Below are 24,913 nucleotides of genomic sequence, written 5' to 3' on the forward strand. Positions count from 1 at the left end.
CACTCACCCTGAAACCACGTGCTGGGACATGCAAAGAGAGTCAGCCTAAGAGGATGACGGAATATCTGATTTCTAGAATTGGAAGGGTCTTTTGTGATCATGTAGCCTATGCTATCTACTTATATATTGAAAATAAAATTTCTAAGTGACAATGAAGATAAATTCAAGGGAAGTTGATATTTTTTGCTTTTTTTTTTTTTTTTTTTTGGTGTTAAGAGTAAATGGAAGATCAAGGCTTTTTCTCAAAGATGCGGTGACATAGGAAGTTCCTGACTTTTCAAACCCTTGAAAATCAAAGCTGTTGGAAACTAAGCTACATAACCCACTCCCATGACCCTTCTTTTTCTCCCCTTCCCTTCTCCTCCCCTCCACTGAACTCTCTTCTTCCCAACTTGTCCCTCTTCTAGTCTGATGTCATTATTTCCCCCTCCCCCACCAATTACAGCATGTTTATGGAGGAGCAATATTCTGCAGGTCTCGTGCAGAGAACTTTCTTAATGTTGGCTGAATGGACACGAGACATTACTTGTGTTCTGTAAACTGTTTCAATTCACTTTTACCTGAAAGGTGAGCTGGGCAAGGTAGGTCAGCTTATCACACTCAAAGAGTCCACGAGTGGTATACTGATACACTGAGAAGGTAATGCTGTCTATCAGATTGGTCACTCGTTCCTTGAGGTTTTCACTGGGAGCAGCCCTCTCCACAGCCTTCTGGAAAACAATGCTGAAGGCCTGGGGACAGAAGATGACATATTGGCAGTTTACACATGTCTCTTCGCTATGAAGGATGTTATGGTTTTCAAGCCTACCCATAGAAATTTCTTCCCAGAAATCTTGCAATGAAGAGACAATGGTAACAAGAAGACATTTTATCAGCTCTTAGCTTGTCCCTTCCAAAACTCAGGCTGTGGTCTAATCCTCATTCTAAGTTATTATAAGTGTGGAAACTACCCTGACCATGGTATTTAAAGGTGGGATCTTTGAGAAATAACTGGAATTAGATAAAATCTGCATGTGACTTCCATGACTGAATCCTGGAAGCTTTATAAGAGAGATCAAGACACATGGGTATGCTTCCTGTCTCTTCCTAAATCTCTTCTATCACTTCAGGTCTCTACCAGCAAGCAGACCATTAGGAGATATAACCTTTTGACCTTGGACCCAGAACTATGAGCCAAAATGAAATTCTTCATAACTTACCTAGTCTGAAATGTTACCTACTCTGTAGTGTTGTTATTAGTAAATGGCCTAATATAGGTACATTTGCAGCTTTGATCGGTAGAAACTAAATGTGTTATAACCACAGTACCTAAATCCCATAAGCTTTCATTGGGTAACTATCTGGATACAAAGTTGACATGACCAGCAGTGCCCATCTAAGATAATGATGCTCTCCAGTACATGATGAAATTATTGGGGAGTAGCAATGGTGTCTGTACAAATTTATTTTTTAAAACAGGCCCTTGTACATAACCATGAGATGATTTTATTTGATAATTTTTCCTTTGTGGAATGATCTGACTCTTAGTGAGTTGGTTTTCTGTTAGCTTCCAGTTATTTGATGGATTCTCATAAGCATCCTCCTTTCCATTGACTTCTGCGTGGTAGGAATAAAGCATGCTTTGAGATCCTCCTGTGAAGTATACACCATGAACACTGGTATGGAATAAAAATCATACAAGTCAATGGTGTATTGTTTTAAACACAATGATTACTCATAAAAATAAATATTTTAAATACTACCTCTTGGGGCTGGAGAGATGGCTCAGTTGTTAAGGCACTTGCCTGCAAAGCCAAATGACCTAGGTTCAATTCCCCAGTACCCATGTAAAGCCAGATGCACAAAGTGGTATATGCATTTGTTTGCAGCAGCTAGATGCCCTGGCATGCTCATTCTTTCTCTTTTTCTCTCAGCTTGTAAATAACTAACTAAATAAATATTAAAATAATGAAATGCTTCCTCTTGAATGTGATATGGATAGAACAAGGCAAACAAACAAACAAAACAAAACAAAACAAAAAAAACCAAAAAGCAACAATATAAGTAGATTTGAAAAATATTGGCTATTCAGAGTTCCAGTCTTTTCTTTATTTTCCTTTTTTAGATTCAGAAAGGTAAAAAAGGAGCTGGGAAGATGGCTCAGTGGTTAAAAGTGATTGCTCACAAATCCTGTTGGCCCAGCTTCAGTTCCCTAGCCACCCATGTAAGTCAGATGCAAAAAGTGGCACAAACATCTGGTGTTTGTCTGCAGCAGCAAGAAGCCCTGATGCATACACATTCACATGCATGTGCAAATAAATACCTTTTTTAAAAAAGAAGAAAAACATAATTCCTTATAAGTTCAAGTATTTGATCCTCAGTTGAGGCCATATAAGGCTTGAGTCTCAGTGTTCCCTCATTTACAGAGTGGGTAAGTGATGCTGATTTTTCTTGCCTTTTCACAGTTCCATGGTGTTTCTTGTTAATGAGCCTATGGAGCCTTTCTTCTTCACTCACTTTTGATGATCTCAGCAAGATCTTCTGCCTATATCCAACCTAATTTACTATGAGGGGTTACCCTCTCCTGGTAGATTTTGGATGAATAACAGCTCATTAGAGGTTGATAATGTCCCCAGGATCACAGGGAACAATGTGAGAGTCCTGTACCCATACAGCAGGTGCACAGAGGAAGTATCTTCTGTCTAAAATTCTGCCAAAATGATGGGAAAGGACCTCTAGTCACTGAATTTAAGAAAAGTGATTCGTAGTTCAGGAGAAGAGCAAAAGAAAATACAATCCTGGGGTACATCGAACACCATCTTTACATACAGCTCATCTGGGGGGGGGGGTCTTTCTTTCTTTTCCATCTTGAAAGAACCTCCCTGTTCCTCTCTTTTCTGGTTTGTGAATGGCTCTGGTGGTGAGCCTGGTCCTTGCAGTCACAGCTTCTCCCAGAAGGTCTCTTCTGCTCAAATGTTCTAGTCACTGACTCAGGCTATCCACGAAGATCCTCATCAGCTTTTGTGTCATTTTTAGGGTCCATCTCCATTGCCTAACATGTTTGTATTTCAAAACATCCTCTTATCCCCAGGAAGATGGCACGGGCTCTCTTTAGGTAGAGGCTGGACTGCACTCACTTTCTTATATTTTCCATGATATAGGCCAGGGCTGCATATCTCAACAGCCCTGAAAACACTTGTTGAATGAATGACCATGTCCTGTTAATGCCTGAGAGAGGTCAGGGGAGGTATGAGGGATGCTCATGGAAGGGTCTCAAAACTAAGTGCCTTCAGGAGCCTGATGTATAGGACCAAAGAGGGAGGGACAGGGACTGGCACAGCACAGAGGGCACGGGCACACAGAGGTCCTCCGGAGTAGAAGAAGCTTTGCTTCAACCAGTTCATACCATGTGGAACGTGAAGTCATTGCTTCCAATCTTCCTAATTCATATATATCTATATCTATATACATATATATATATTTTTTTTCCATTGACTTCTGCGTGGTAGGAATAAAGCATGCCATATATATATATACACACATATATATGTATGTATATAAATATGTATATATACATACACATACATACACACATACATGAATCCTCCTTATATTATAATTAGTTCTTTGAGTGCTAGGAATTGAACCCAGGTTATTGCACAAGGTAGGCAAGTGCTCTACTATTGAGTTACATCCCCAGTGCAATTATCCTTACTTTGAAATGCTGGTAACCAAAGAGATGGCTCAAAGAGAACAGGTCAACAAGACCTCAGGCCTTTCGCCAGCGGCCTGTGATCTGCCCTCTGTTGGCTTCTGCTTAGCTGATGGCCCCTCTCAGCCTCCCTGGAAAAGGCTCTTCCTCCAGCCACATGTCTTGGCAGCAGCACTGACTGTGTCCCATCAGGCTGCAGGAGACCCCAGCATGCTGTCCTCTCATGCATGGTTCCATGGCACCTTGCATGTGTTGTGATAGCTCTCTCCCTGCTTTTGGCTGAGTCTTCAAGAAAAGTTCCTTTGAAATTGCCTAAGGTCTATCTTAACCACATTATAAACTTGCAAGCTCATTCAAAACTTGGATTTTGAAGAGGCTTTTTTTTTCTTTCTTTCTTTCTTTCTTTCTTTCTTTCTTTCTTTCTTTCTTTCTTTCTTTCTTTTTTTTTGCTTGATTAAAGCAAATACACACATTTTAATATAGTGTTGTTCAACACACTTTGAAGGCTGGGGCATGTAGCCCCTGGCGCACTGGTCTAGCTTGGTATATCCCTTTTTTCTCCATCAGAAATGAGAGCTGTAAAATCCAGCCTCATGCAAAAGTTGATATTGTGAAACCTCCAGTGGCCAGTCCTCTCCTCTCCTCCCTTCTACTTCCCTCTCATTTTTCCTTTTCCACCCCCTCTCCCACACCTCCCTCTGACTCTTAGTTACATGTAAATGCATTGTTGTTTTGGTATTTCTGAGGACCTTTCATTAAGCATTTAAATCTGTTTAAAACTTATCATTAGGCATTCAAATTTGTTTTCAACTATCAAGTTGGCTAATGAACAGTTAGCTGTTTTTTGGCCATTCTTACTAACAGCATGAGAACCTAAAATGTGCCTCTTCCTTTTTGTTTTTCTGGAACAAGGTCTCCCTATGTAACCTAGATTGGCCTTGACCCTGTGGTCCTCCTGCCTCAGTTTCCTGAGTGTTGGGATTCAGGTGTGTGATGCAATTGCTGTAAAACAACTTAGAACACATTTCTGTACTTGCATCTTCATGGGTTTCATCTCATTTCTTGTTTTCTTTCTGATAGATACTTACAGTGAATTTCAAATACTATGAACTAGGGAGGTGATATTGTAGTTAGCGTATACTTATTTTTATGGGGGATTTTTCTTTTCTTTTTGTCAAGGTAGGGTCTCACTGTAACCCACACTGGCCTGGAATTCACTATGGAGTCTCAGGCTGGCCTTGAACTCATAGTGATCATCCTACCTCTGCCTCCAAGTGCTGGGATTAAAGGCATACACTACCCCACACTGCTTATACTGGATTTTTAATATAATTCTTTCACATGCTCCTATGATCTGAACATAAGTTTGTAAATCCATTCTTAAGCCACAAAGTATTATAAATGCAGTTCATCCAATCTACAGAGTCTGTAGGTTACAGGGAAATAGAGATATGCTGGGTCCAACTACATGAGGCTCAGGTAGTGAAGGCCTGAGAATTTCTCAGTTGCTTATCACCAACTCCACACCTTAATGACACTTGTTGATTTAGCTGGGTATATTTCGTTAAACTGAGGTTTGTGCTGTGTGTGTTTATGCATGTACATGACATTTCTGTGCCTGTGTGCATGTGCCTCCCTTCTCTGTTGGAATGTCTGCACGTCCTTTCTGCTTGTTGGTTCAAACCAATGAAGTTGTCCAGAAATGCTTCATCACTTCATGTGTGTGGTATGTGTGTGTGGTGTGTGGTGTGTAGGAGGGTATAAGCAAACATATGAGCAGATGTGTGAGCTCTGTGCATGCACATGCATGTGGAGGCCAGAGGAGGACATCATATGGTCTTCTTTATTGTCTTCTGCCTTATTTTCCTGAAACAGGATCTTTAACTGAACCTAGAGCTAGTTGTCTTATTTATTTATAAGGAGAAAAAGAAGGAGAAAGAGAGAGAGAAAGAGAGAGGGAGAGAAGATGGGCTTGCCCAGTCCTCCTGCTGCTGTAAACAAATTCCAGATGCATATGCCACTTTGTCCATCTGGCTTTACATGGGTACTAGGGAATTGAACCCAGGCTGTCAGGCTTTGCAAGCATGCATCTTAACTGCTAAGCAATCTTTCCATCCCTGTTTTCTTTTTTCTTGTTTTGTTGTTAGACTGGTTAACCAGTGAGACCGAGTGACACTCATGTCTCCACCCCTCTCAGTGTTGGAGTTACATGTGTGTACGCTGCCATGCCTAGCTTTTTATGTAGGTCATGGGGGTTAAACTAAGGTCAAACTTTATGCTTGTGCAGCAAGTGCTCTTATCCGCTGAACCATCTCCACAGCCCTACATCATCACTTCTTTATGCCTCTTTAATTATGGTCCTTTGATGAATGCACAAGGGGATAAGATGTACTTTCAGAGTTTCACTTAAAACTTATAGGTCTTTATTTTTCATTAGTAAGGTAAGTTTAGTCAGCACTTATAATTTGCTAACAACTTTGGTTTTAGGAACATTTCAACAACCATAAAGTAGGAGGTTTGGGAATATTAGGATAATAAAAGTAATTTAAAGTTGGCCTGCTATAATTGCTAGAGTCGGCCTTTCATCAATACAAACAATGAACATATTGGATCATTGCCACTGCATTTTAAGATCCTTGGGGACAAGAATTACTTCTTACATTTCTTTTTTTCTGTATGTATGCATGTATATCCAGGTTCATAGGTGTGTGGATGCACATGTATATGGACACACACGGGTGTGGAGGCTAGAGGTCATCACTGAATGTCTTCCTCAATTGCCCTCTGCCTTATTTCTTGAGATAGGATCTCTCCTTGAACCTGGAGCTCATCTACTCAGCTAGAGTAGCTGGCCAGTAATACCTAGGGATCCTCCTGTCTCCACCTCCCCAGGTACATACCAGCACACCTGGCTTTTATGTGAGAGCTGGAGATCCAAACTTGTGTCCTCATGCTTGCATGGCAAGCATGTTACCCATTGAGCACCCCCCAAGCCCTCACTTCCTACATTTCTTATATTCCTCTGGCATTCTTTATATCATCCAGTATGCATAGTAGCCACCATATTGGATCTGATAAGTAAGAATGATGCTAAGATTTGCAGCAGCATTCTCTTGTTATGGTGAGTTATGTAGGCCCCAAACAAAGGTTTGAAGCCAATGCAGCAGGTTTTCTGGCCTTGACCTTGAAGACCTTCCACAGCTGTTGGAGCACATAGGTAAGCTCCCGGGGAGCACTGCATTGGCAGTGTTATACTGCTTTATTACCCTACGGAAAGACCTCAGGAGAACATCACCTTGAGAGAGAACTGGTACATCGGGTGGATCCTGCTGAGGTCGTTCATGATGAAGTAGAGCAGAGAGGCTCTGGCAGCTGCTGGCCGATAGTACTCCCGGGCCTCGTTGATTTTTACTTCTGTCACCTTGGCCTCCTGGACCTGGACACATAGATAGCGGCTCTTTGTTCAAACCAACCAGGGCTTCCAGAGAAGCAAGTCAGGCTCTCTGTGTGAATACATACATCTAAATAGTTAAGTCACAACCAAAATCTCTTTCAGTGGAGTGTCTCATTTTCAGGAAAGTTCTTATGACAGAGTATAGTGAGGGGAGACCTAAGTATCAGGAATATAGACGTCTATAAGAACATGTCACTAAATGCCAATTTCAACTTCCTCTGCTTTTAGATTCCAAAGCAGAAACAACTACTGGGAACTTCAGAGTCCCACAGGAAAAACCCATGAGCACTGTGCATGTTCCCAGAGCAAACTATTGTAAACTGCAGGAGGAAGTCTTACCAGAGGGGAAGATTCACAGACTTCTATGTAGCATGTGAGAGGTTGAGGCAGGAGGATCACAAGTTCGAAGACAAGCCTGGGCCACAGAGTGAGACCTTTTCTCAAATATGGAGATAAATTCTAAAATAAACAAATAAACAAACAAACATCCATCCCTTCTTACCCTCAAATGAACCCCAGATTAACATCTCAAGAACTGAACATGGTTAACCTAAATCTAACCATTAATTATGTTTAAAAATAGAAAATACATAAAAAGCTTAAGAAAAGGGTATTCTAAAAGGACAAGGTCTATCTGAAAAGTTAATAACTAAAACTTATTAAAATAGAAATACAGTTATTTAAGTGAAAAATTGTAGGTTAAATAGGAATTTAGAGGGGCCAAGAAGAATGGCTTATGCTTGCAGCATAAGCATGAGGACCTGAGTTTGACCCCTAGCACCCATGTTAAAAGCTATGTATGGTCACACACCTGCACCCCAGTGCTGAGGGAGGAAGAGGCAGGGGGATTGCTGGGGCTCACTGGCTGAAAACTGGCATGAGCTCCAAGTTCAATGAGTCACTGTCTTGAGGAGATAAGTTGGAAAAGGGATAGAGGAGAACACCTGATGTCCATTCCTGGCTTCTGCACCCTTGCAGGTGGGGCATGTGTACCTTCATATACATATGTATGTGCCACACACTCACACACACACCCACCACACCACACAAGCTACACACACACACACACACACACACACACACACACACACACACAAATAGTAGACTGGAGCTGAAAAGAGAATAAAGAAACTGGAAAGAATATTTGAGGAAGTTGTTACAAATGTAGCTTCGAAAAAAACAAAGATGGAAATCATGTGAAAGTTCACATGAGCCAACAGGTAGGATGAAAAAACTGAATACACCTGACTGAAACAAGAGAATAAAGAAAATGAAGAGGAGTCAACATATGAAGCTATAATAATTAAGAACTTTCTAGTATCAACAAAATATTAGAGGCCTTATCTGGAAGATGTATATCACTTTTAAAGATGATAAGCAACACTCTATCTTCAGTATCTAGTGATATTTCAGAACATTGACAAGAAAGTTGACAAGAAAATACTATTGAAAGCAATCACAAAGGACAAAGTTCCTTCACAGCAACAACCATCCTCAAGAATTATTATGAAATAATGACAGAAGATGGGAAGGGATGGTCAGAATGAAAATATATTAAGGTGTTTAAATTGTTTTGGGAGAAGCTAGATGTATTGTTGAATTTTAAACTTCAATAGCATATTTAAAATGCAGCACATTTTATATATAAACAAAACAAGGTTACAATAAAATAGAGTGAGCAGATTTCAAACAAGCAAAGGATGAGAAGAAGGATAAAGAAAGATTGGTAAGAGAAAAAATATTCAAATTTTAGAATGTCACTTATTAAAAAAACAAAAAATTCTGGAAGTAATATAGAGAAAGGGAAGTCTTATGTATTACTATTGGCATGCATGCAAATTACTATAGCTATTGTAAAAAACAGTCAAAAAACCTAAATATATGCTGGGCATAGTGGTGCATGCCTTTAATTCCAGGACTCAGGAGGCTAAGGTAGAAGAAGGTTGTGAATTTGAGGGCAGCCTGAGGTTACAGAGTGAGTTCCAGGTCAGCCTGGGCTGCAGTGAGAATCTACCTTGAAAAAAACAAACATCACCTCCCCCTAAAACAGGAACTACTGTATGGTATACCACTGGATATACTTACAAAGGAAATAAAATCCATATATCATTTTGATAGTTGCATTCCAATGTGTATTGCAACACTATTCACAATTCATAGCAGCTAAGTTATGGAATCAATAAAGGTGTCCAGTGAAACATGAATGAATGAGGAAAAATGGGAGATATACACAATAGAATATTATTCAGCCAAAAGAAAGAATAAAATTCTGTCATTTCTATCCAAGCGGTGAAACTGGAGGGAAACATGCTAATTGAAAGAAGCCAGGCCAGCAAGAGAGATACTCTATGTTTTCACTCATTTAAGGAAGCTTAGAAACTGAATGTTATCACAGTGGAGGGGAAGAGTAATCACTGGACACCAGGCAGGTAGGGGAAGGGTTGCTGGGAGACTAGTTAAGGAGGAAATAGTGTTGGCTTACTATAACCAATAAGGTAATTACATTGTATAGCAATTTGGTGTACTTCAAACTAAGTAGAATTATACAAAGGATCGCAGCTCATAGAAATGAAAATGTTTCAGAATATGTGAATGGTAATTAATGAGAAACATGACTTAAAACAGAAAAATTTAAAATTTAACTACTGTTATGTCAATAGTGCTAATAAATACAAGTTGATTAAGGTCAAGGTATTTTGGTTTGAATGTAATATGTCCTCCATTTACTCATGTGTTTGAACACTTAATCCCCATTGGTACTGCTGTTCTGGGAGGCTGTGGAATCTTTAGGAGGCAGACCATTAGGATGGCACAGCCTGACCCTTCTTATTGTTCTTTCTCCTTAGAGATGTGACAATATGACCCTGCTTTCCTGCTCCTCCCATGCTTTCCCTACCATGGTGGACCCAATCCTCTGTAACTGTGAGCTGAAATAAACCCTTTCCTTCCTTAAACGGTTTCTGGTTGCATATCTTGTCCCTGTAATGATAAGGTAGTCGATGCAGAAAGGACAAAAGTCACATCATTGTTCAGAATCAGTCATCAGGGTCATTACAGATTCATAGTCTTAGGGTTGTTATACCTCTAGTCAACTTTTGTTCCTGTGGTTCACTACTATTGCAAGTTTTTACCTGTCTCCAAACCTCATACCTCGTCATCATTCCCTTATTCCCAGGAGATGAGCATGACTCCTACATTCCCAAAGTGTGGTCCTGTGTCAAGGACAGATCACATATATAATGGAGTCACATACAATGATATTGCCTAGCAACATCTGTGTTCATGTTATCATAACTGAGTTAGTGTTTATGTAAGTATTCCAAGATGTTCTCAAAGTGAGCCTCTTCTTAGGACTCCCCTGTTGTGCAGCAATACACTGCTATGTAGACATCATCAGGAATGGACTACTTTATTTCTACCTCCTTTCTCTTAATTATTTGCTTCCCTATCCCAGTTGCCTACATGGATGCCTGAACCATGTTTGCTTCTTACACTTATGACATTGGAAACTGACTCCATTTTTTTTTCCCAAAGATAAGCTTTCCATCTGTGACCTGAAGTAAACTTTTCCATGAACCTCACTGCATTAAAAATTTCCTCCCATTCCTGTGAATTCAGATCCTTTCCTCAACTGCTCATTCTCCTTCACAGTCCTTGCATGGTTTTTTTTTTTTTTTTTTTTTTTTTGTTGTTATATCCCCAACTTCTGTCAAGGAATTTAGAATATAGTGGCCTACAAATTAGGATCTATTGGATAAATGAGAAAGAAAAAAAAAATTCCCTCAAAGGGGAACAAAATTCACAAAGTTCCACATGGCATGTGGCAGGCTGGAGTAGTCAGTAAGTGTTCACTGGTTGTAAAGAAAGGACAGAGCAGCAAGGAAGAGGAAGAATGGCTGATTCCAGGGTCCTCTGTCCCAGAGATGGACTTTATACCCTAATTACGTCACAAGCTTGCATGCCTCCCTGCAGATGGAGAAGCCACAGAGGACTGGAAGTCCATCTTGGTAGACACATAGCTGCTGCTGAACTGCTAGACATCTCTTTTCAGAACCATCACCACACCTAAGGGGGGCACCATGTATCTCAGGGTGGATGAGACCTGGCTTATCTGCCTTGCTCGTCAGTGCTTTTCACTTGTTCTTTTCTTTCTTTCTGGCAGAAAGTGTATGCTTTTCTGCCATCTCTGCAGCAGTCTGCTTGGTGATTTCCAGGCTCTCTTTTGGTGGTGATGGGAGTTTCATGTGTGTGAGGCAAGTGCTCTCCTACTGAGCTACACCTCCAGCCCACTTTTTAGTTTTGGTATTGTGTCCCTACTTGGAACAATGTCTTTCCTATTTGGAGAAATCCCAGCAAACTGGAAATAAGCATATTGCTCCTAGACATTGCTAAACATGTGCCGTCTCCTTGTCCAAGCCAGTCTGATCAGAGAAGTCTTGTGAAGGTTTGGTGGTGTGTGTAGAAAGCCCGAGGAGTTGGGTTCCTTCCTCATCAAGTTATCTTCTAGTCCACAAGGGGGAATAGAAGAAGCCTTCTAAATATCACAAATGTGAAGGAAAGAAAGAAGGAAGGAATGAAGAAAGAAAGGAAGCTTGTACTATACTTGTTTCCCAGAATGGTAGAGCTGTTGTCAGCTCAGTTTCTGGCAAGTCACTGACATTTTCTCCCTAAAATCAGACTGAGAGTTTTTGTCAGCACCCTGGGCTTCTCTGGCCACCCTAGCCAACACACACAGCAGTGTGATTCCTGGGAGCTTCAAGGCAATTCCACAAACTAACTGTCTGAGGCTCTCAATTCATGCAAATGAAAGTCCTTATCAGAGGACTATGTAGCTGACCAAAAGCATTTTTATTTTTCCAGAAAGTGGGCACACTGTAACCCAAGGTGGCCAGTGGTCACCTTGGGAATCGTCCTGGATGAACTTTCTAGAAGAAACGTAGAAAGACTGAAATGCAGACTCAGGCACAGATAGCAGGGGAAATGGAAGCCAAGAGAGGACCCGCCTTGGCCCTGCCTGCACTGGCCAGAGCGAGGGTAGCTTTTCCTCCACCTCTAGAGTGAGGGTCCATTTTCCTCCAATTCCAGAGCATAGTACCTTTTCCTCCACCTCTGCAGCAGTCTGCTTGGTGATTTCTAGGCTCTCCACCAGTGCTGTGTCTCCCAGGAAGTTCCCAGAGGCTGAGGAGAGGCGAGAGAGCAGGTTGTCTTCCAATGTTTTGAGTGTGATTTTGAATCCATTCTGCTGCTTCGTGAGATCTGACTGCAAACATCAGGGAAGAAGTCAGGTGGAGAAGGCAGATCACGGTACTCCAGGACAGCTCTGAATCAAAGAATATTCACAGGACCAGCGTCCTCCCCTCAGAGAGGGTAAAGAGAAGGAAAAGAGGAGAGTTATGAGACCATAAGCAGGGCAGTGGACTGCCAGCTGCAGCTGGATGCTGTCCTCTGGAGCCAGATTCCACATCTGCAGGCACAAACAACTGAAAATACTGTGAAAAGTGCACCTGAATTGAACATGTACAGACTCCTGTTACCATTGTTTCCTGAACAACACAGTCTAAAAATATACAACATTTACATTTAAATAGACATTGCAAGTAATCTAGAGATGAGCTGATGAGTTAAAGTGGGTGGAAGGTAGTTGTATGATGCTCTTAGCACTGGTCAGAGAAACTTCTTTTTTTAGTGGGCACTGATTACCGGGGAGACTAAAACTTGTCCAAGTACTGAGAATAAGTGGCTCATTTCAAAATGAGACATCCATATCACACCTCCCAAGGCTCCGGGAACATCACAGAAGAGAGGGCAGAAAGAATATCAGAGCCAGAGGATGGCGAAGGATTCCTGTGTAATGCTGTCTTCCAGATAGGATGTGGCTGTTATATTCATGAGCTCACAGCAGCTGTGTATTTACCTGTACAGTTAGCACAGGTACCTGAAGTTACCTGAATGGGTCCATCAATATTCTATCATGGATGGTGGAGGAATTCATGAAGCCCCCATCCCTCTCTGAGGAGTTATTGATGGTTGATGGTTGCTGGGGAAGGGGAAGGCATTTTCTTCAGTGATGTAGCCATTAGTAAGTGCTCCATACTCCAGGAAATAAATGTTCTCCTCAGTCCATGCAAATGACCTTTATTAAACTCAGTGGCTCATCAAAAACAAGTTGTTAAAGTAGATACATTACTACTTTGGAAGAAGGGGTTCAATGGGAGGGAGAAAAGAAAAGTAATGGGAGATGACTATGATCACAATATACCATATCCATGTATAAAACTGGGGCTGGGGAGATTGCTTAGTGGTTAAGGCACTTGCCTGCAAAGCCAAAATTCCCAGGTTCAATTCTCCAGGGCCCACATAAACCAGATGCACAAGGTGGCACATGTACCTGGAGTTTATTTGCAGTGGTTGGAAGTCCTGGCGTGCCCACTCTTTTTCTTTCTCTATCTTCCTCTTTCTCTCTCTTACAAATAAATAAATAAGTAAATAAATAAATAAATATTTTTTAAAAAAAACTGTCAAAGAATAAAAAATGTGAAAAGAAAATGATACCGCCTATGGTAGGATATGTGTGTGCTTTACACAAGGACTTGAACATCCTGATCTTGGAGAGTGGTTGTGGTGGTTTGAATAAATAGCTCCCAATATATTCAGTTCTTTATTGTTTGTAGTTTGCATTCTGCAGCCACCTGGCTGGAGGCAGTGTCACTGGGTGGATCTTTAGGTTTGGTGGTGGGTTTCAGATTTCAATCTGAAGATATGCAAAGTGTGCCTAGCTGGAGTTCCTGAAGTGTGCTGTGTGGCTTTTAACCTTTATAAGCTTGTACTTCTCCCTCCCTCCCTCTCCCTCTCCCTCTCCCTCCCTCTCTCTCTCTCTCTCTCTCTCCTTGGGCCTGTGAAGGCAGGCCAGCTTCTTCTACCATTATGGAACTTCCCCTGGATCTATAGGCTTCAATAAATATCCCTTCCTCCATAACTGTGTCTGGTCTGGAAGTTTATCTCAGCGAACCTGAAGCTGTCTGCTACAGAATTTGGTACCAGGAGTGGGGTGAGATGAACCTGACCATGTGGATGTTGATCCTTTGGAACATATGTTTTGGAGGAATAGGCATGGACTTGGTGCTTGCAACTGAAGATGTCTTCTGGAGTGGTAAGCCAAGTTTTATGGACTATTCTCATGGGAGTCTGAGAATGCTAAGTGCAGATAGCATTGAACTTCGAGGCTTGGCTTATGAGCTTTCTAAGGGGAAGGAAAGACTGCAGAGGACTTTGTTGGAACTGGGCTACTGGCATAAGGGCTGGCTGTATCCTGCTGCCCAGGCCCAGAGAGTTTGATCAAGGTTAAATTTGTAATGGACTGATGTGCTTGGCCAGAGATATTGGACTGAGAGATTTAAGATTTTAAGCTGAAAAATCTCAAGCAAATTAAAATTACAGGCACTGAGACTGGTTTTAGGTTACTGAATCTGCTATTGTCAAATACATTAGCAATCTTTTTTTTTTTTTTTGGATTCCAATAAAACAATTTAATAAAATAAGGCACAATGTTTAATAAGGCAAAATTCACAGGAGGTTATATATGGCTAATATAAGATCACTTTTTTTATGTCCTGAGGGAGAGGGAAAGAAGCTAAAATAGCTTAAACACTGTTTTTAGAACATTTGCCAGATTAATGTAATATGTAAATTGGATACAATAAACTAGATGTTTTCCAGAAAACAAATTTAGTTATTGAATATTTCAGAATTATAATTATGTATATATCCATATAGATGTTCCTAATTCTAAGACTGAAAATACAAAATTTTAAGAAACTGGATCATAAAAATTTTGACCAAAGTAAAAGTAACATATTTTCAGCATCCTCTGTTGCTACTTTGAAGTCCCCAACATTATAAAGTTAAAATACTGGTTCTTTTAGAAGGTTCTCCCATATTTTTGTTTTTAATGACTACAACATGTGCTCAGAATATAAAACCTCAACCCAAGTCTCAACCTGACTTGTAAAGTGACTGCTTAGGTTAATATTGTCTCTCACAAATCAGTGTTTGACCGTTTAAAACAGTGAAAAGTGTTTTTCCTAAACATCAGTTATAGACAGAATTGACCATTATGTCTTTCAATACTAGTAGTTCCTTCCCCTAGCTGGAAATGTGAATAAGACAGTTTGATCCAACTTATTTACAGCCAGAAGAACAAAGTATGTTCCTGTGGATGCAGATGGGTTTCCACCATGGCTTTCTGGTATATAAGTAATGTAAACAATCTTCATTAAACTACTACATTGTATTAGTTATATTTCTAGGTTTTAATATATACTTGACTGAATGCATTCTCTTACACTAATTGATGAGCCTGACTAATACTAGATAAAAGTTTAGCAGCACCCAAATTATGATTACCTTGTGAATATTGGTAACATTTGTTAGTGAATTTTTAAAAATTTATTTCTTAGCAGATATGCACCAAAACCAAAGAGAATGGAGGCATTTTCACATGATAATACTGGAGATTCTCCTTTAGATCTATTCTATACTCTAAAGACAAGTGATGAGACACACTCTGGACTTCAACATGATAGTACCTTCCTATGATGTGATAACCACATTAGCAATCTTAAAGGAAGATGGTCCAATTGCTTTACCATGGAAAGGATACCAGAGGAAAGACTATCATAGAAATGCAAACACTTTTGGAAAGAGTTGGCTGGAGAAGGAACCTGCTTTTCAAAGTTATGATTTATTTTATCTGTAAATTAAGAATATGGCTGTGTCCTGCATACCGGGTATTAGTTTCAGAAGCATGAAAAATGAGAGGAGTGGTCATGAATTGCATATGCTTCCAGGAGCTGCCACTGAGATGTGGCATGAGGTAGGGCCTGATGCCCTGATAGGCTGAAAAAGCCTTTGGAAGATGGACTGTGGTTTGCATGAAGACCTCAAGATGTTTTGGATATACCAAGACTATGCAAGTGCTACCATAGAGTGCATTGTTGGCCTGAGATGGAAGTGTTCCCTGCTTCTCTGCCCAGGTGGAGGGGCGGAATTGGAAAATCTGGAGACTGTCAGTCCCTGGTTTTATGGAACTTGAACTGCAGAAGTTTGATGTGGAAGGTGGTTGAGTTTCCATTGTTTTAGTCTCTCCTTGCTATGCCTTATACCAGTTGAAAATGTTTACTCTGTGCCTTTATATGTTAGAAGTTGTTTGATTTTACAGGTCTTAATATCTTAAATTGGTCAAGACTGTGGGGACCTTTGAAATTGAACTGAGTACAAGTTACAATGTGTAATGGTTATAAATCTATTGGGGGCCAGGGGCAGGATGTGGTAGTTTGAATAGATGGCACCCAATATATTTAGTTCTTCATTGTTTGTAGTTTGCATTTTGCAGCCACCTGGCTGGAGGCAATGCCACTGGGTGGATCTTTAGGTGTGGTGGTGGGTTTCAGATTTCAATCTAAAGATATGCAAAGTGTGCCTAGCTGGATTTCCTGAAGTGTGCTGTGTGGCTTTTAACCTTGAGGCTTGCACTTCTCTCTCTCTCTGCTTGGGCCTGTGAAGGCAGGCCAGCTTCTTCTGCCATTTATGGAACTTATCCTGGATCTGTAGACTTCAATAAATATCCCTTCCTCCATAACTGTATCAGGTCTGAAAGTTCATCTCAGTGAACCTGAAGCCGTCTGATACAGTGGTCCTGCATGCAATCCCACTGACTCAGAGTGATGACTGCTCTAGATTAGAGACCATGGTCTGATTTATTCTTCTTATATGTCTGTCAGTGATATCAGGTTAATCTCAGTCCCCAAACCCAGCAGTTCTGCTCTATGTTTAGCACAGTGTCAATGCAGTCAATGCACTAAGTGGAACTTACAAATATATGGTTGAGTCATACTTTAGTTCTCTGGAAGGTTCTGCCTATCACTTTGCTGGTGTCAGATGACACAAGCAAAATCCTTGTGGGAGCCTTCTCCTGGAGTCCAAGCAGATCTCCCCTCTTTTCCCTTTCTGATTGTTAGGGTCCTAAAGCACTTGGTACTTTTTAATGTGCAGCTGGGGAGTTAACATCAAGTGATTCCAGTTTCTTTGCCTGTGTGCAGTCATTGGATCTGAGGACCGAACAGCCTTGGTTGTGAGGCTTTGGCCACACAACTTCCCTGGCTCTGTTCTGCTTCTGCAGAGCACAGATCTCAGTGCAGCCCAAGGACCAGGATTCATTGTTCTCCACTAGGAACACTGTGTCCAGAAGCTTACCAATCATTTAGGAAGCTGCTTAAATCCTAAGACCTCATAGATTCTGACAACCACTACTTAAATTAGGCCCCTAGGCTGCCTACTGGGACAAACCTGTAATCCTAGGACACAAGAAGCAGAGACAGGAGGATCAAAGATCTGAGGCCAGCTTGTGCTACTTTGTCTCAAAAACCCTGAACAGGCTGGAGATGTAGCTAGTGTTGTTTTAGCATTTGTCTAATATGTGCAAGCCTATGCAAGGACCTAAGCCTTATCTTTAGACCTGGAAAATAAGTAGTCATAATTATAATACTGTAACCTGGTTAAACTTCTGAAAATATTTAACAGCAGCTGAAGGGCCATTTTTCTGTTTACAGTGTTACTTTGCATTCTCCTCCACCTGGGTAGAAGCTCACTGAAGACAGGGAGGTGCTTTTCCTTGGAAGACAGTGCCGAGTCTTCCATACCATAGACTTGCTTGATGAAACTAGGCTTCATGGGTGTCTCTTTGGTAATGAATGATGGCAGCAGCAGAGTCCTGGGGAGCCTTGAACGCAATCTCACATACATTGTAATTTTAAGCCTATATTCTTGAATCTCACCATATTTCAAGATGGGAAAGAAAGCACGCTACCTGCCATAGACTGAAACGTGCTCCCTCAAATTTGTATGTCGAGGCCCTAACTTGCCATGTGACCTTGCTGGAGACAGGGACTTTAGGAGGTGATTAAGCTCCACAGGGGAGAGCCCTTGCCAGATGGGGTGGTGCACTTAGAGGAAATATCTGGAAGAAGTCCCATCCCCCGCAGCATACAAGAAGTTGTGTGAGCACTAGGAAAGGTCACCTCAGGCTTTCAGCCTCCAAAATTGCAAGGAAAGAGGTTTAAGCTGCCCTGTCTGTACCCCTGACCCAAGATACAGCCCTAATTAGTTACCCTTGCAGAATTTGATTCCACTTAGCTCTGGGTGTCAGCCTCAACCACATGTGACCTCTGACATCACAGCCCTGAGCAAGGCCCTACTGGCCCTATTCTCAGTGACAGCAAAGTCCATTTTCCCAACTGGCTCGCTTCTTCCTATTCTTCAGCTCTCCACAGTCTCCCTCTCCAAACCAGATGTGGTTAGATGGGGGTGGGACTCTTCCAGGGTCTTTTAGCATCTGCTCTGTGTGACTCCAGAAAAGCAGCTCCCACCTTGCTCCCAGAGCAAGGTGCTCGGGAGCTCCCATGACAGCGCACTCTTTCCTCCCGTCCTCAGAGGACCCCAACACACCTTCAGCTTCTCCAGGTCTGGTCTCTCCATGCTGACCACAGCGGCCAACAGCTGGTCCTCCAGGCCATCCCTGGTCACAGTGAAGTTGATCAGGGTGGCCTGAGCCTGCAGCTCGGGCTGGTAATGAGGATTGGCCAGCTTGGTGTGAAGGATGAGCCGGAATTTGGGATTATATTCACACTCTCTGTCTCCGATTTTAATGAACCTGGAACATAAGGCTCATGTGAAGGTAGGTGAGGTGGCTTCTTTGAGATCTGGTCACAGACAGAATTTTGGATTTTTTTTCAAGATGATAGTCAACAATCTTGACAATTCAATTGTATTTTTCTTACATGTCTAGCGCACCCCATAGATCCTTCTAACTTTGGGAGCAGGGGTGGGAGGTTGAGGTTTCTCTCTGGGCTACCATGTTTGATTTAGCACTGTGAAACACTAGGGAGAGCCAGTCTCATTGTAGTGTGGATTAGGGTACTCTGAAAATGTTTCAGCAGGTGTCGGTAAAGTGAAGGAAGTTCGCAGTTGACACAAAGATGGTTATAGACTTGCTGTGATGTAGCTTTTCTCATGACTGACAGGAGAATGACTTTTATGGGTGAACATAAGTAAAACCGTAAGGGCTACAGTGACTAGGAAAGCAGTGTGGGGCCTGGGTGAGGCTCCCGCTATGCTTAGATATTTTTCCCCTAACAGTTCAGTGCTGGAAACGTGACCTCCAGTGTGGTGGTCTGGATATGGTGAATGTCTGAGAAGCGGGGCCTGGTGGGAGCTTACTGGAAGGAATTTATTAAAACAGGCCATGGTGGCTCCTGAGTCAATTTTACCTGCACAATAACTAGAACTCACCACAGTGCTTGTTCCCTTTTACTTCCTCTCATTTCCTCTGCACATCAGACTTCTCGGCCTCACATTTGCTAAGCCTACCCTGCTCATGTACCAGAACCCAAAGTCCCCAAAGTTTATCAACTTGTTAGAGTTGAATTCTGAGGACTCAGATGCCTGGTTTGGATAAAGTGTTCATTTTAACGAGTTCATCTGCTTTTTGAACACTTTCCTTCAATATCCTTTTCTGTTTTTTTTAAAATATTTATTTATCCACTTTGAGAGAGAGAGAGAGAGAGAGAGAGAGAGAGAGAATGGGCATGCCAGGGCCTCTAGCCAAGGCAAATGAATTCCAGATGCATGTTCCCCTTGTGCATCTGGTTTATGTAGGTACTGGGGAATTGAACCTGTGTCCTTAGATTTTGCAGACAAATGCCTTAACCACTAGGCCATCCATCCAGCCCCAATGCTGTTTTCTGATTGCATACTGTGGCTCTTTAGAAGGCATTCAGTGATTTGCTAGCTGTTGGAAACAAAGCTTATTCCAGGAAGCCTCTTGGAAGCAGAAGGCAACTATATAGCCTTCTGTGGGAAGAAAAGGAAGGTGTGCTGGGTGCAGAAAGCCTCTTGACCTGAGTTGAGCAGAAGAGATTCCGGGGGCCCTGAAACAGTGCCTCACCTAGCATGTGTGAGTCTTACCGTCCCTTCTTAATGACTTCTCTCCCAAGCAGAGGTCCCAGAACAGGATCCACGGACTCCTCTAGGTTTTCAATCAGCACCACACCTCCAGCTTCCAGGGCACGCTCTAGGGTTTGAAGGTAGCTGGGGGAGCAAGTCAGGCAGCATGAGCCCATAGTGAGGCATGAAGTCTGAGGCAATTTAATAAGACCACTGTGGTCTCTAAGAGACACAGCCATTAGAAATGTCTTTAATGGCCCCGGTTTCCTCTATTTAAAGTGACATTTATGTGATTTTATGTATTTTTTGGAAATAAGGAGAAATTATAAAATGAAAAATAGTATAAGCATTAAACATGTTTTCCATCTGTTATGAACAACTTACAGTTTACTGCATGTATTTGGTTACTCAATGATTATTTGGTAACTGGGGGGGGGGGGGATTGGTTGTAGACCCTCATGGAAAACAAAACATGTGCTCAAGTACCTCATATAAAATGGTGTAACTTGGCATATAACCTGCATCCATACTCTTATTTATAAAACTTTATATGATATAATGTTACATAAATAGCTATCACATAGTATTATTAATGGCAATGGAACAGGTTTATATATATTCAGCATATATGCAACTTTTTCCAAATATTTCTTACATATTTTTTTTCCATGCAGAACCTGGAGATAGAGAGGACTGATTGCTTCATATTTTCAAGTTTGGTTTTTATATTATTGACTTCACATGACACCTTTGATTTACAACCTAGTTTTTATAAATGGAATATATTATAAATATTTTCCCCAAGCCCTTGAGTAATCTTCCAATGTAGTTTTTACACATGTGAAATGAAACATGTTACATTCAAGGATAGATTTTATTCTTTTCCCCCCAAACACTAACGTAGCACCCAGCAAGGCCACTTAGCACATGGTGTAAGTTGATATATGCCATCCATCAACCATGAATTAGCTGGTTTTAAGTCTTACTTTGGAAGTAATTAAAAAATGCACACTCATAAATGTACCTTTATTAGGTTTTCAATGAAAAACAAAGGGAATTACTTCAGAAATATTAATGTAAAACAGCCCTCAGCTGTTAGGACCTGGGAACATATTTGATGTTGTCCCTGCATCTTAGCTGCAGAGAGCAGTCACAAGTTCCTTTTTATGCAGGGTAACACTGCCAGCTTCATAGTTTGAGAAGACCTTTTTTTGTGAGAAAGAGCGAATGAGAGTGAGCAAGAGAGAATTGGCGTGCCAGGGCCTCCAGCCACTGCAGTCAGACTCCAGACCAGTGCGCCACCTTAGGCACATGCGACCTTGCACGCTTGTGTCGCCTTGTGGTGTCTGGCTTGAATGATACCTGGGCAGTTGAACATGGGTCCTTAGGATTCTCAGGCAAGTGCCTTAACCGCTAAGCCATTCCTCCAGGCCTGAGAAGACTTTTCTAAATTTAATATTGCAATTTTATCATAAGACCTCCATTTAAGCTGTATTTTAAGTGTGTGAAAGGAAAAAAAAAAAACATTGCTTTAGATGTAAATTATTCTATAAAATGCAGAAGTGGGAAGTCTTAATAAAAGGAGCATAGGTAGGGGCTGGAGAGATTGCTTAGTGGTTAGGCACTTGCCTGCGAAGTCTTATGATGTGGGTTTAATTCCCCAGCACCCATGCAAAGCCAGATGCACAAAGGGGTGTATGAATCTGGAGTCTCTTTGCAACAGTTGGGGGCCCTGGAGTGCCTATTTCTCTGTTTTTGAAAACAAATAAGTAAGTAAGTAAGTAAGTAAGTAAGTAAGTAAGTAAATAAATAAATAAATAAGTGTATTGTGGGTGGACTTTACAAATACCTACTTCCATTAGTTGATCAGAGATAAACTGAGACAACTGGTCTCTGGGACAGTAACCCTTTTGAAGAGTATCTAAGATAAATAGAGAAGTTCACAAGGGCTGGCAATGTAGCTCGGTTGGCAGAATGCTTGCCTAGGATGCGTGGGGCCCTGAGTTTCATCCCCAGCACCATATAAAACTTGGCATGGTTGTACATGTCTATAATATCAACACCCAGGAAGTGAAGGAAGGAGGATCAGAAGTTCAAGAGTAGCCTGTGCTTCATAATGAATTTGAGGCCAGCTTGTGGCATGTGAGCTTCTGTCTCAAGAACAAACCAACCCAAACAAAGAAATGAAACAAACAAACAAACTTCACAATAATTATGATGTTCTCATTTGCTATTATACTGGATATATCAATTATTTCTTGAAAAAGCTTCCCAATTATGTCTTTCTATCACAACTTAAACCATGTTCAAAAATTTCTTTCCCTATCAGCTAGCTTTCAGTGAATTTAAACTCAACGCAAAATTTATCTGGTGATATAAATCAAATTAGGAATTGACTGTCTGCATTACACGTGTCCAGGCTTCATGTGAAAGGAATCATTCTAAGATAGCTTTTAAAACAAATCTATTTTCATTGTCCTGCTTGTACATTATCTCTGGCACACGAACCTGCTAACTGGAAAGGACACAGAGCCAGTGACCCCAGAGTTATCTGAGACCACCTGAGGTACTTCTTGCTGGAAAGAATTTTTGCATCCTATTGTTTGGTCTGAAAACATGGGTTTTAGACAGTCAAAAAAATGTATCTTGTTTTATCTCCTTAGGGAATTTCAGGACCGACACATGGTACTTGGAACCACTCAAAAGATAAGTAAGACAGTGTTATCTTAGTGTCTGGCCACTTGGGAAAAGCACGTTGATGGTTCACCCTTAAAGATCCCACGGTCACAGTTTTGGATGGCCTGGTCATCAGATATCCAGGGGTTTCCTTTGGGTCACTGTCCTCTGTGGCTGTTTGTAGCTCTGGGCCTGTGTCATACCAGTCCCTTCAGGGGAGGAGGACAGACCTATGGTCTTGCTTGTAAGCTGACTGAGCTAAATTCTTTTCTATTGATCCCTTCAGAGAGAGAGGCACTTTGTTGCTGCTGTGAGGCCACAGGTCGGCCTGCTGAGCTCATTTCTCATTTCCAGCGATAATGTCCCATCCTGTGACTTTCCACCTGTATCAATGCAGGCATCTCTCCATGTGATCTCTCCTGTGTTCTTTTCTTAAGGCCACATAATAGTCAATCCCAGGCATCTCCTCCTGTTATACCCAGGTCCCTCTCCTGTCTGCTCGACTTGCTCTGTGTTCTCCAGTGCAGTGAGCATGGGGAGGTATGCCTGTCAGTTAGGAAACAATCTTCTGTGACTCTCAAGACAAACCTGCTGGAAGCCATAATGTTGAGGGAGGGGAAGTTAATGCCCAGTGCCAGGCCAGGTTCAAGATGAGCACTTTTCCACTCTGCTGGCTGCAAAGATATCATGGGAGTCAGCGGTGGGTAGAGCACATGAACCAGGTAGCATGGTGGACCAGCCAAGAAGGACATAACCAATGCCATGAAGGGCTGGCACTGCCCTGCTCTCTCCTTACACCTGGTGCCTCAGCCTTACCTGCTGCTTCCCTGAGCTCAGCAAACTGGGGTGCTCAGGAACCCTCAGCCTTCTGAAGCAGATTTTACTAACTGGACACTAGGTTATATGCAGAACTCTAATATATTTATCAGTCAATTAACAAGAACCTTGGTTTCTTTTTAACTTATCAATAATTAAGTTGTATTTAATAAGTATGTGACTAGTTCAGGGTTACTGAAATCAATTTATGTTTGTGACTTAATTCTACTTCAAACCAAAATAACATTAAAACCTTATAAAACTGGAACAAAAGTCTTAAAGTAACTGAAAATCTTGTAATGAGGCTGGTAAAGAAACAAAGTGGCACTAAACATCTAATATTAAAATATTTTATAATGACAGTAATACAGATGTACAGAAAGACATCCATACCAAAAGTTATCAGTGTTTTTGGGTGATGAATTCTATTTTTCTGCAATTCCTACTTTTTTTTAAAGCTTTTTGGAGGTAGGGTCTCACTCTAGCCCAGGCTGACCTGGATTTCACTATGTAGTCTCAGAGTGGCATCCAACTCACAGCAATCCTCTTGCCTCTGTCTCCCAAGTTCTGGGATTAAAGGCGTGTGCCACCATGCACAGCTCCTACCTATTTTTTTTTAATAAGTATGATCCATTGTTTTTATGCTGAAAATGCCATAGTAAATATTACTAACATGGAACTAAAGAATTAAAAAGCCTGTATAGCATTAGCTACATAGAATATAATAAAGACTCTGCTCAAATTCTAATATAATTAGTCATAATTAAATGGCATTTTTCTTTTTTTCTTTCTCTCTATTTTCTTTCTTTCTTTCTTTCTTTCTTTCTTTCTTTCTTTCTTTCTTTTTTTTTTTTTTGAAATAGGGTTTCACTCTAGCTCCAGCTGACCTGGAATTTGCTATGTAGTCTCAGGGTGGCCTTGAACTCACACTATCCTCCTACCTCTGCCTCCCAAATGCTGAAATTAAAGGCAGGTGCCACCATGCCCAGTTAAATGGCATTTCTAATTAATTGAGAGAAGGCTTTAAAATTTATTAAACAGAATTGGAGCTATAACAAACCTGCTGTAATTATTGAAGATCTTAACATTCAAGCAAAGTCACTGGGTTTTAAAGTAAAAAGGAAACCCATAGATAACAAAAAAGCATGGATGTGTATTTAAATAATTTCTGAAGAAAAATAAGGTTTTGTATAGATAGGATAGGTGAAAAGGCAGATAAAATAAAAATTAAGGTATACAAGTAACCTTAAAGGTAAATGAGATACTTCAACACATCC

At 41.2% G+C, this 24,913-nt stretch overlaps 1 protein-coding gene across 2 annotated transcripts in view; it reads right to left on the bottom strand.

The window, feature by feature from the left end:
• The window catches only part of Dnah9 (dynein axonemal heavy chain 9), a 369,830-nt gene that overhangs the window by 66,853 nt on the left and 278,064 nt on the right, over positions 1-24,913 (bottom strand). For both annotated transcript variants that reach the window (XM_045131009.1, XM_045131010.1), the window contains 5 exons: positions 20,166-20,288; positions 18,648-18,852; positions 12,241-12,405; positions 6,987-7,127; positions 561-731 (listed from right to left, as the gene is read on the bottom strand). In XM_045131009.1, coding sequence (XP_044986944.1) covers positions 561-731; positions 6,987-7,127; positions 12,241-12,405; positions 18,648-18,852; positions 20,166-20,288 — 805 coding nt within the window. The remainder of the gene's footprint in view (positions 1-560; positions 732-6,986; positions 7,128-12,240; positions 12,406-18,647; positions 18,853-20,165; positions 20,289-24,913) is intronic.

Source organism: Jaculus jaculus, chromosome 12 (genome assembly GCF_020740685.1).
Source record: "Jaculus jaculus isolate mJacJac1 chromosome 12, mJacJac1.mat.Y.cur, whole genome shotgun sequence".
Classification (NCBI taxonomy): Eukaryota; Metazoa; Chordata; class Mammalia; order Rodentia; family Dipodidae; genus Jaculus; species Jaculus jaculus.